This window comes from Coenobita brevimanus, chromosome 90 (assembly GCF_032717465.1).
Source record: "Coenobita brevimanus isolate Jiangsu-jjx chromosome 90, ASM3271746v2, whole genome shotgun sequence".
Classification (NCBI taxonomy): Eukaryota; Metazoa; Arthropoda; class Malacostraca; order Decapoda; family Coenobitidae; genus Coenobita; species Coenobita brevimanus.
The window spans coordinates 26,860,358-26,874,006 of record NC_137043.1 but is presented as its reverse complement, the minus strand read 5'-3'; the positions used below and the strand labels follow the sequence as shown (position 1 = coordinate 26,874,006).

The 13,649-nt window shown below is 42.8% G+C and overlaps 1 protein-coding gene across 1 annotated transcript; it reads left to right on the top strand.

Moving 5' to 3' along the window:
- The first annotated feature begins 10,227 nt into the window (after nucleotides 1–10,227).
- On the top strand, nucleotides 10,228–11,851 carry LOC145411647 (cuticle protein 19-like). Its single transcript, XM_080281653.1, has 2 exons — nucleotides 10,228–10,242; nucleotides 11,510–11,851. Exons 1-2 carry the CDS (start codon nucleotides 10,228–10,230, stop codon nucleotides 11,849–11,851), a joined length of 357 nt encoding a protein of 118 aa, XP_080137779.1.
- The last annotated feature ends 1,798 nt before the right edge of the window (nucleotides 11,852–13,649 follow it).

The window sequence follows — 13,649 nt, the reverse complement described above, 5'->3', positions numbered from 1 at the left end:
ATTCATCAATTCAGGTTTCATTCCCTTCACTGGCATGCCACACTGAGCGCCATCTCTTTTATCAGCTATACCTTTTTTACTCTAACTTGGCCTGAAATAGCAACTTCTCCGCCGTTAATGCTGAGCTGTAGCAATAAATCAACTGGAATATGATGCTTGTCAGTAAGTGCTATGGATAGGATGTAGAGCTGTGGTATCGTCTTTTTCTGCCACTAAGCTATGTGAAATACGCCGCAAAAGGACGAAACTCTGGGCCAAGTTAGAGCAAAACGGTACAGCACTTTACTTTTATCTATATTGACTCCCAAACCACACTTCACATTTACAATCACCACACCGGTCTGCAAACCTCCCATAAACTATAAATAAACAACACAGAGTCATCTACATACATCAGGTTCGAGATATTCCGCCCTTCACCTGTAGCTTCCATTCTCGCCTCTCTTCCTCCCCTTGACGTAATTTCTCTCGTCGGATGGGCTTAGAAATAATGGGGAAAGTGTTCTCAGGAGATATTAAAACGACTCACATTTCCACTCCCCTAATGACCGTCATACTGGGAGCATTATGACACGACCCCCACTCAGCACTTGATGTAACGACCCACATTTTCACTCCCCTAACGAAACCAGCACTGAAAGCTTTCAAATGACACGACCACCACTTAACAATAACCTAACGACCCACATTTCTACGATCCCCGAACTAACAGCTCTGAAATGACACGACCATAACTAATCACTAATACAACGACCCTCCGTTTCATTCTCTTACCCACTCATGAACTACGTAACGACCCACAATTCCATTACCCTAACGACCTCCATACTGAATGGAAAGGACCACCACTCAATAATCATATAACGACCCCCATTTCCGCTCCCTAACGACCCCCGTACTGAAATGACACGACCACCAATAACCACGGGTGTGTTAGCAAGGTCTGCCCCGCCACTACACTAGGTCAGGGCTGGGTTTAACGAGCGCTTAACTACCCAATTATGCTGGCTTGGGCGAAGGAGAGACTGACTAGGAGAGTGCGTTAGGGTGAGGTGAAGTTAGGTTAAGTTAGGTACTACACTAGGTCAAGGCTGGGTTTAATGAGCAGGTAACCATCCAATTATACTGACTTGGAAGACGGAGAGACTGACTAGGAGAGCATATGTGAGTGAATGAGAGAATGAGATCCAGGACGCGATGGTGAGAGAGAGGGGAAGCGGAAGACCGAGGATGAGGTGGAGGGAAAATGAAGGGATATACCGAGGATACGGTGGAGGAGGAGAGGGACAGGGAGAGACAAGAGATGAGGAGAAGGGAGAGGGGAAGGGGGAGGGGGAGATCGAGAATGAGGTGGAGGATGGGGTGGAGAGGTATATAGAAGTTTGAGTGTGGAGCAGGGAGAGAGGGGGACGGCAAGAGGAGGATGAGGTGGGGGGAGAGAAAGGGGGAAGGGAAGTTCGAGGATGAGGTGGAGTAAAGGAATGGGTGTACAGGAGTGAGGTGGAGGGAGAAAAGAGGAAAGGAAGACCAAGAGGAAGTGAGGTGGAGGGTCGGATGAGTGTATAGGAGTAAGGTGGAGGGAGAGAGAGAGATGGGGTGGGGATGTATAACAGTGAGACTGGGGTGAGATGGAGGGAGGGATGCGTGATTCCGGGGGACAGGTCGACGGGGAGGCAATTTGTTCATGGCCACCATTTACGGAATAAACAGACTGACAGATAGATAGACAGATTGATAGATGGATAGATAGCGAGAAGGATGAAGCGGCACCACTACTTCAACGCGGAGGAGTCATGGTGAAGTGAAGGTAGATTAAGACTAGAATATGGCACTAGTCCCGAATAGTGCTATGAAAATTATATAGAGCAGCAGTATCGTCGTTCCCTCACTGAGCTACGTGAAACAGGCTGCAAAAGGACGAAACTCTGGGCCACGTTAAGGCGAGAGGGGTATAGCTCACCGCATCACAGCGTGTTTTTCACTCTAATCAGACCACCACTAGACGATTATATTCAGCTTAGGAGGAACCACTAATTGTGAAAGAGTTAAAGAAGACCATAACCTGTACAGTGACATGTGAAGGTGTGTGGTACGTAGGAGGACTTCCGGGCCTTAGGGAACGGGCTGTTAAACCTATGCCCAGAAACGTACACATAAAAATGCGTCTCAATGTACCAAGGATAAACTGGACAGACATAATCGAACAGATGAGATTAAACAATAAATCGCTCCATTAGCACTGGTCAACAGCCAAAACGGTTCTGACTAATTCTCACCTGTTTCTAACTAACTTGTTACCCACAACTCTACTCTGACCCTAAAATTTGGCCATCACGTAACCGTGACGTACTACATCATAAGTGAGGGAAATTCCATGAAACATGCAAATTCGTCAAATATGTGTCAATAAGTCTATATATTGTTACAAAAATAATGTACTTAGTTTTTAATTTATATACTAAGCACAAACCGATATATATACAAAACATTATTACATTACCTTTGCACATTAGAAGTGTCTCTGCATTTTGCGTTTGTAAGAGCAATTACTCTCACGCTGTAAAGTCCAACAACAGTCGCTGATCATGTTTGGAATCAATCGGCCTTGATATCGCCTCTCCATTATGACAATTTCGTGGTGAAACCTTTCGCCACGTTTATCACTGACATTGCCAAGAATAAACAGAAAGAAGCCCAAATGAGAATGGAAGATATTTATCTTGAGCAACATTCGAACACCGAGTGAATAGTAACCCTTCAACATCTTGTCCACAAGCTCCTCATAAATCGATGCTCGAAAATTTCCTAGGTAATTCTTGGTAAGAACCATGAAGCTATCCTAAGCGGCCCTGTCCAGCTAAAATAAGCTCTTTACAATATCCTAATAATTGAGTATAAGATGAATTTGAGGGACTATTAAAAAAAAACTGCCTTTACTTTGGCCTCAGATACAATGCCTTGGAAATTCGTTAGCAAGCAGTGGAAACCAGCATCATCTTGATCCATGGCCTTCACAAAGTTCTTCATTAAAGTTTCAAACGAACTGGAAGCAAGAACACCTTCTCAGGGTCAACAAGAAGTTTGTTAAGACAGCTGAACCTTCCAGTCATATCTTTCGGTCATATTGGGCATTCTTTTTGTGTGTAATGCTTAGCGTCTGCTCTGCAGCCCCATGATAAAACACATGTGCTTTGTGTAACCTTGCTAAAATCGTAGAAGCAAATAGATCACTTTCAGGTCCCCACAGATACTCCACTCATGTGTTTTGTAGCCAGTAGCGGTCAACAGAGTACTCACAGTTTCATAACTTTCATTCATTCCATGAGCATGCACAATTAGAACAGAAGGACGCTCATTTCCATTATGGAGAAGGACTGCCTTCTGTGCATTCTTCCCAGAATCTATGAACACCTGCCATTTTCCTTTTTGATAAGGATAAGACTTATAAAGGTGTTGCATTAACGATACACCATCATAACAGTAACAAAGCATGTCATCCATCCTGAAGTACCTTGAGAGCCTTTCATGTCTATAACGGAATGTAGTGGTACAAACTCCACCTTGTGGCATGTTCCATTGTTTGAGTCGAGTCAAGGAAATAATTTTTCTCCCTGCGGTGTTTTACAGGGTCATGCAGCTCTACCTGACTGATAAGGTGTGGCTCCTTGCTCTCTAAATCTTCTTGAAAGTCGGTAACCATGCAACATTCCTCCTCAATAGATTCTGATTCACTTGTGGTACTTAATGGAGGATATGGAAGTGGAAGCTCAGGGCCATGGAGTGCTTGCCTTAGAGAAGGTAGGTAAGGATACCTGATCTTGGACCGAGTTTTCACTGAATTCCCTTTGGTGTTAGTGAGGCAAAAGTAGCAGTCAGGACAGTGATCATTTGGTTCGCGCCAAACCATTGGTCGAAAGGCATAACTGATGGCCTTTTCATGTGGTTTACACAGAGCTTGCATACAATATAGGGTGCCCACTTCTTGTCTTGATTACCGTCAGCACATTTTAAGTACTGTTTGTAAGCACTTTTAACATTCCTTGTAATTGGTCTCTTCAGGCTTCAGGTGTAAAGAACCCGCAGATGTAGCAGAAAGAGTCTGATGCATTCATACAGTTGCGGTACTTCACTGCTTGCCAGCACAGATCAAGGCACTGTAACAGTAAAGCTGAAATGGAATAATAGCAAATATACGATTACCACTGCATACATTGGTGTCAAAAAAAAAAAAAAAAACTCATATGCTTGATGGTGGGAAAATTTTACTCGACTTTCGGCTGTGACTGATTCACTTTGAGTTGCTTAATACCTTGTGATTCATGTACTTAACGAAAGCTGATATAACCGCCACAATTACTAGCTGAATGCAACGTTACATGGTACTGTATATCTATCTCTATGATCGGAGTCGAATCAGATTTTCCAACACAGGAGCAGATTTTCCTATGGTATAATGGTTCTCGAAAACTGGACGTGCTGGCGAAAATTGGGTATCATATTCGAAAATTACAGGTTCATGTTGCTAAGAATCACCTAAAAATATACTAGAACTATAACACTTTTTAAATTTTGTCGACCAGTGTTAATTAATCGCCATATTATTTCGTGTAACCTAGCCAACTGACCTCTGACTATAGCCGCTCTGTTTTCATGTGACGGGACTGGGTCACTCTCACAACTTGAATACTAAGTACTGGTTGTATGAAATTCGATGAGCCGTAATTATGTCGTTAGAATGAATCTTCTTGGTTACTAGTCAAGTTTATCACCGACTACAGCTAACCATTTCACTTTTTTCACATGTTTTATAAATGTAATTAAGCCACTGACGGATAATCTTACTCACTTAGGGAAGGACCTAAGGAGTTAATCAGGGGTATATCTAACCTTTCCATATCTAAAGTCTCTCCTAAGCCGAATAAAATAATTCAGAGGTAGAGAAAATAAAATAAAATGTGCTGCACTAATGTTAACCCTTTCATTCTGCTGGTGTAATTTTGTACTTATCTCTTACGTCAACTAAACTATTTAACTGACACTGGGACAGATCGCCAGTAGTTTATCTATTAATTTATCTATTTATCTATCATTCTATCTAGATATAGTACGACGCCTTAATCCAGTAAAGTGTGGCCACAAACAAATCGTCTCCACCGCGCCCTGTTCTCTACTATTTGGATACCCTTCCGCCAACTCCCTCCCTCCGCTCTCATATACCTCTCTTCTCCATCCCTCCATCTCATTCCATGTCTCCCCCTCCACGTCATTCAAATATATCGTCTGGTAATAAATGGGGTTAATGAAGCCTAGGTCGAATCCCTCCAGTCCTAAAAATTCCTCAAAGCTGAATTACATCGTGCGGCGAAGCAATAAAGGGATACAAAATACGTAATTGGAGTGATGTGGTTGAACAGAAAATCAGGCTAATAATCATTATTAATCTTTATGTGCTAGTGTAAAGATTTCTGATTAATTTACCACCGTTCACTGCGATGATGTATTTTTCGTTTTAGTCAACTTTTTAACATTCATTTCCATACCCTATACTTGGTGGTGCAGAGGGACGCCTTCCTGCAGTGGCACCATTATAACCAGTGCCCCTCAACCCCCGAAAAGTAGATGGAAGACTGTTGGAAAAGGGCAACTTCGGTCTGCAGTACATGAGACTGGGGCTACAACAGCAACAACATACACCTACCAGACAGCCAGTCCATCAATTGTCATGTTAAAAATAAGTAAACAGAAAGGAGATCCCAATCGCTTGTGTTATGTTTCTCTGTACACACCTCATCCAACCAGACTGATCCCCTGTCACTGTATAGTGAACTAGAATGCACTCTAACAGCGCCAGCCTCTACCAACGCCAATAAAATTTACTGTATGATTTACTGCTGTAATTCCTCTTTCCTATCAGATTAATACTTGTGCGGTCTCACTTAATTCCACGGTCATACTCTGCCTTGTTACATAATCTCAGAGAGCGTATACCGTCACCAACGTCAATAAAATTTATGATTTATTTCTAAACCCGAATCTACTGTAGATTCACCTCAAAATCTAATGAACTTTCTCTTGACCCAAAGCCCACATATCCGTCAGATTTCATTGAAATCCGATTATAGTTTTTTTTTAGATATCTTGTACATAATCAGACAAGGGTGAACAGGCTACATAACATACGTCCAACTTCGCTGGCGACGGCAATAAGCACGAGAATTGGAATTTAGTTTCATCAGTTCGGAATGCCAGGATTGTAATGCAACAACTGATTGGAAAAGAGGCAGTTGTAGTACTAGTCCCTTTACATCGTCTGACAACTGTGTCAATACCTAGTGAGATCTTAACACATTATTCAGTAATAAAGTTCGCTGGGGACTCATTTCATAGCTTCGATCGATAAAAATGTACAGCTACAGACATTACTGTAATATCGATCCACATCCTTACTGACAAATAATTAGTCTGTGAGCAACAACTTTCGAAACATAATGGTGAGATATTAAGAGCCCAACACACAGTTCAGAATATTACATGACAGTTTCATAATTGCTCGGCTAAAAATTAAATCAAGATAACTTTCAGCCCAGTCACACAGGCGACAGGAATGTCGTGAGGAAAGAAAGTTGGTATGAAGACAGGTAAAATTTTCATCTCTGAGTGTGTGTGTGTCTATCTTTCTATATCACATTCCTCCGTGATTTTGTGTGTGTGTGTGTGTGTGTGTGTGTGTGTGTGTGTGTGTGTGTGTGTGTGTGTGTGTGTGTGTGTGTGTGTGTGTGTGTGTGTGTGTGTGTGTGTGTGTGTGTGTGTGTGTGTGTGTGTGTGTGTGTGTGTGTGTGTGTGTGTGTGTGTGTGTGTGTGTGTGTGTGTGTGTGTGTGTGTGTGTGTGTGTGTGTGTGTGTGTGTGTGTGTGTGTGTGTGTGTGTGTGTGTGTGTGTGTGTGTGTGTGTGTGTGTGTGTGTGTGTGTGTGTGTGTGTGTGTGTGTGTGTGTGTGTGTGTGTGTGTGTGTGTGTGTGTGTGTGTGTGTGTGTGTGTGTGTGTGTGTGTGTGTGTGTGTGTGTGTGTGTGTGTGTGTGTGTGTGTGTGTGTGTGTGTGTGTGTGTGTGTGTGTGTGTGTGTGTGTGTGTGTGTGTGTGTGTGTGTGTGTGTGTGTGTGTGTGTGTGTGTGTGTGTGTGTGTGTGTGTGTTCGACTCTGGGCATAGGCTTCACAGCCTGCTATCAAGGCCCAACAGTCCTCCTTCATACTATACACCTCCACATGTCACCACTTCGGCGATAACACCCACCGTTCATATTGAATATATGCTAGGGCTGTCTCATACAGGACTGGTGTGTTGGTATTAGCGGGGGTATTTTTACATGTCGGCGGGTCTTCTGGTAGATCAGTAAAGCCTGATTTTATGAAATTCAAATCCTTAAACTGTTCCCTGCCCCGCTGGGATTTAAACCTGGGTCCATTAGAACGGCAGGCCACGTCTCTAAGTGCCAGCGAAAAAGTTAGCTATGCAGAATATTTTCCCTTCACTAAGATAACGAACTCATCTTTCTGTCTGCTGTTGTCACACGCAGTTCATTTAGCTTAACCCTCTCAGCTAATGGACGTCTTAGTAGCTTTGTTCCAGCTAATGTTAATACTGTCTCAGACCAACCACAATGAACCAGGCAGTGTGTCAGACAGCCACTCACCGCCCCGGGGCAACATGCACGCACTCAGGGATGAATGTGGTGGCCCTTGGGATTAAGGAAACAACTTTCTCTATTTACCAATCAATAATTTTCATTCCAGTCTATAGGATACCCAAGGAGAAACGGGCATTATTTTGAGAAATGATACATGAAAGAACTCTATGTAAAAATGCAATACCTACAGAGGTCCAAACCTTCACCATTAGAGAACTACAATTAATGACTTTGTGGAAGAATTCTGAGGATTATTTTTGCCCCTAAGATCATCAGTAATTGTAGCTCCGTAACAGTTGAGATTTGGACCCAGGTTGATATAGCATAATTTGGTTCCCAAAATTATGCTCATTATTCTCCGGAAACCCTGTATATTGTAATATGAATAATGGTAATAAGTCTTTGGTCCCTTATTAAAACTAAATGCACATAACTTGTGAACTTAAAAATGGGAGGAAATGTTTTCAATGATTTGTCCAGATTTTTTAGCAACGGAATAACTTCTAAACATCAGCTTAATTAAACATTCTCATCTGCAAATCCTATTAGGCTGACGTCCAGCCGAGTGTCTCCTTGTTCATCACAATTGAGATTCGGGAACGCCTTTGGTTTAAGAGTAACTGTCACCTATGCCATTTCACTGTTTCGTTGTTGTAGTTGTTGTCGCTGCTGTTGTTGTACCCCGGTCTGTCTGGCCGAGCGAGCCCATCTATCACAAGCAAGCAGCCGCCTTCCTGTGGCAGGCAGCGCCTCGCAAGGATCGGAAAGGGGGCCTCCCACATGCCGAGGTATAAAGAAAATTGAGGAGGCATAGCTCCCAAGAGGATGAGCTGTGTATAGGAGAAATGTACTGTAGGCGTAGTAGTCTCAGCTCGGACTCTGACTATTTGGTGAATGTGGCTGAGTTTCTCGCCTGGGAGTGTTGTGCAAGGCAAGATACCGGGTATGGCCCCACGTCACTCCTATGGTAATACCCCCCAGGTAGTAGGTAACTATCCACCTACTACCTTCAGGTGGGTTATCGAGTGCTACACCTCGCTCAAGGGTGACCCGGGAATATGAAGGATCGGGACTTTCATCTTGCCTGAGCCGGACACGTGCCCCGCCGCATGCCCCTTTGTTGTTGGTATAGTCGTTAATTTCGATAAGAGACTTGTGACATGGATGTTTGACAAGTGTGAGGCACAGCACAAGTTCTGTCCTCAAATCTTAACGCCCTTCATCTAATAACGTATTTTCTATTTAACTCTTGTTACCTCCAGACGACTATATTCAGCTTTAGGGCAGGCTTTTGAATTGGAGAATTTCGATACAGCCCTCATTAACCCCTTCAATACAACATATCTTTCACAAGCTGAATAAAGTTGATTGAAAGTTTACAAGAATGTCACTGGATGGAATGGGTTGAATATCCACCAGGTTACGTTTTTCTTATGTTATTTTTGCCATCTCTTGACGATTTCATTCGGTCTAGGAGGAAATTTTCATACTGGGGGGGTTAGGTATAGGCTAGCCTTCATCAACCCCTTCACAACTAGGGGACTCTTCCTAAGCTGAATAAAATCGTCTGGAGGCAGAAAGAATAAGATAAAAAACAAAAAAAAGACGGCCCCGGACGTCTATCATCTTAATTTCATATTGGTGTCAACTTTCAACGTATCTGGTGAGGTATAGTTGAACAATAACAGAAGAGTAAATGAGCTAAAATATTAACTTTCTCCCTTCCCTCTCTCTCTCTCTCTCTCTCTCTCTCTCTCTCTCTCTCACACACACACACACACACACACACACACACACACACACACACACCGCGCGCGCGCGCGATCAACATATGACAGTGAAAAACAACTCATACTTCGCATGTGTCACTTCCCTAGTGCTTTCTATCGATTTCATTGTGAAGCATGTCAACTGAAGCCCTGGGTACATTCCATTTGATAGCTAGGATTCCAAGGGGTTTCTTTGGTCTCGAGTAAATATATAGCTAAAAACAAATTTTATTTTATGTATCTACTACCCGCTGAGAGAATCTCTTCCCTATCTCACACAGAAAAGTTATTAGCGTCTGAAAACCATCGCGGTCAGGTCGCTCATTTCTCAGCTGAACGTAAACATGGCTTCGTGACGCCTGCTCGCTTCGCTCGCTCGCAATAATAATATTAATAATGAAGAGACCTGTTAGAGTAACAAAGAGATGGAAAACGAGAATGGAATGGAACATATGGCCCATAATCTAAATAGCACGCCTCTTCCGTAGCGACTTATTTTGCATACTGATCGAGGTTTAATATGCCTAATTAATCGTTACACGCTTTCATTTTCCTGTATGCTATTTATGTTTTTTAGCAGCGCCACATTTCATACTATTAAACGAGAGGGATAATGAGACGTAACCTGTAGAATAAATCGCTACTGAAGAGGTGTCAAGAAACCTCCAAAGCCACTTACTTCACTGCTGTGGGCGAGAACCTAACACAACCCCTCCGGTATATAAGGCAGACTGGCCACACCTTGCCATCAGTTCCCCGTCATCCCAACACACAGCATGATCTCTGCTAAGGTTCGCATACTCCAACACACAGCCTGGACCCACATGATATAGCGCTCTGAATCCCATGAAGTATTGTCCATTATATACTCACTATTTTCAGGGCATTTTTATTCAACTTTGGAGAGACTTTTCTACCTGGCAGCTTTAGATATAGCCTTAAAAAAAAACTTTACATGCAGAGGTCCTTCCTAAGCCAAATAAAATGATCTGTAGCTACCAAAAAATAAGCCCCCCCCCCACAAAAAAAAAGCCCCCGGATTTAAAGGAATAATACAATCTGATATGCTTATAATTTGCCACATGACTAGCCTTCTGCTTTGATGAATGAAAATAGTTTGTGAATATACGGTAATTATCCTAAGTTGCCGTCCAGTCGTCTTCCCTGCAGCCTATACTAATTACAGTATTCTAATTTTACTTTTAACGAATTTAGCATGCTTGATATTAAATGAAACAGCCTCCCAGTTCATATTTACTACCGGTACATTACTGAGCAAAGTGGAAACATTAACCCAGCATACTATAAGCAGAAGAACATGGCAACAAACCCCACCCCAGCACACACACACACACACACACACACACACACACACACACACACACATACAGAGAGAGAGAGAGAGAGAGAGAGATTTACTGGCTGCGACACGGGCACGCAACTCCAGATGGCGATAATTATACCTAACGTCGCTCGTCAGTTTATAATCACTTAATTGTTTTTATGATATTTGTGTCATTAGGAAGTCCACTGAACTAATTTACCTCTTCGTTTTCGCACAGTATACTAAATGATTACTATTCAGATCGCTTATAGGAATATGTAAAAGTGAAAGAAATATCGGCTGAGTAATGAAACGACGGTGAATGGCCAGATGACTAAAAACTGTTTAACTTCACGGACATGATAGTGGTTGTTCTCACCCTGGTGGGATAAGCACTACCGAAACAGTGAACTGTGATTAAAGTTTCAGTAAATTAGCCGAGCAATCACCGTTCGTAAGCAGCAGTGTCACTCCTAAATACACATAATCTGAATCAGAGTTTAGACTTCTCCATTATAACAAATCTTACCATTCATTAAAACATTCTTTTTTCCTTACATTATTCAGCAACTATTAGGAAGTATTTAGCTAGTTTTGTCGCTTGGTTAAGTTTCCACCCCACAGGATATCTCAGGTGTACCATGGCTACCAAAGTACGGGGGTTCTTTTTGAAGAGGCATGGCGCCATTTTGACTGACTGACTGATTTGAACAACATGAGATTTGTGTCCACAGGTTGTACTAGTGGCTGCTGTAGTGGCAGTGGCGGCAGCAGCACCCAACCCCGATAGCCCCCCTCCCTACGAACACCCGCCACCCTCCTATAAGGAGCCAGGCATGCCCTACGACTTCGCATTCGCCGTCAAGGACGACTACACCAGCAACGACTTCGCCCACGACGAAAGTAGTGACGGCAAGGTGACCTCCGGCTCCTACCGGGTGCTTCTTCCCGACGGCCGCACACAGATCGTCACCTTCACCGCCGACCATCACAACGGCTACGTAGCCGACGTGGCCTACGAGGGCGAGGCCTCCTACCCCGCGCCTGCACCGCCAGCCTATGGAACTCCACATTAACAAAAGCCTGAGCATCGCCGACATACACTAACTTCTGTGACACACAACACGAACTCACTGGTGTTTGAGTTACCAAGAAATCGCATTTCAGATATATAATAAAGCTTTGAGAGAAGAGCAACATATTATTATTACCCTCTATCAACTTATATTATGTTCTTTTCACTACCTAAACACCCGACACCAATCTTCTCGTTCTCTGCTAGCACATTTCATCATCAGTGACATATACTGCAAAGGACAAAGGTTTGCCTAATAATTCACTTCCTTTAAATTTCCTCAGCTGGCTAATGTTCGTAGGCATGTATGTTTCCCTTTTAATGCGTCAAGAAGGAAAGTAAACGAAATGTCCAAGATGTAAAGCTGACGCAACAGAATACTAGACGAACTTTTGTCCATGTCCGTACGACAGATGATGTATATTATCATCCCAACCCAACTTTCCAACCAAAGGGATGGGGAGAGGCAGGACTCATAAGCAGAACACAAGAGAACACAGAAGCAGAACTAAACACAAGCATACCCAAAGACATAGGTCTCACGCTTATTGACATCATTCACTCCTTTAAGACCCCCCCCCCTCCCTCTCTCTCTCTCTCACACACACACACACACACACACACACACACACACACACCATAAGTTTAGTAGTTGGCACCGGCCACGGGAAGGTTTATGCCTATGTGTGAATCCAAAAATTCTAAAGGCTTTACTGATGATATATTACTGTACCCTGCTTCTCATTTATCTCCTGTAGGCATATTAATGAGAGAATAAGTTATGATTATAGTGATGGATATGCAGTTAGACAGTACGGGGAGTGAAGAAACAACAACGATAGGAATATAATGAATGGGTAGATACAGACAGGTAGGTAAGGAGGGTGCGCAGCCAGGTAGATATGCAGTACGACAGATCTACACAAGAGTCCCGAAGGCGAAGTGTTGTATAATTGTTACCGTGAACAGCGGACTGTTTGATAAGCAATGCTCTCAGGTTTTGGCAGTCACACCGTTAGACAATGCGATCCTTTAACGGGGAGGTATAAAGCTTTAAATTATTCCTATAGCATATACAGGATTTATTTATTAATCAATTTGTTATCTGCAATTTGTCCGTTTCTAGTAGGCTGTATCAAAACTGTCATTAGGGCATAGAGTAATACCAGTCTGAACGCCTTTTCCAATGATGCCAATATTTATAACGATGAAATTTTTGGTCAATGTGAACTTGGGTTACTCTGAGCGTGTTGGCCACCGTGACGAGGACATACCGTCAGGGGAAGAGGATTCGTTTGGCACCTCAATCACCAAAATCGGTCCATACCTGTGCGAAATGACTGACGGACGGACAGACGGATGGAAAACTGTCATCCCAGGTTATGCACACTAAGGCCCTTGATCTCGTCTTCGGGATAAGAGTGTGCATAGATAGATTTAAGGTGAATGAGAATGTAAACATATAGATATAAAGGTAGATAAAAAGTGGACAAAGAGAGCAATATAATCTGCGTCATGGAAGGAGAAACATAAAAATCAAAGGTAGATGAAGAGTACAGTATATAGATAGGTGGATCTAAAGCTGGATAATGAGTTTAAAGACAGACAGAAAGACACACACACACACACACACACACACACACACACACACACGATAGACAGACAGACTGATTGACTGACTGACTGATACTGACTGCTGATAAAGAGATAAGAGTAGACAGACATGAATGAAAATAATGGCAAATTGTACCAAGAAAATGAGAGGATAGACAGGTTGGCAAAGGAACTAGCTAAACAAA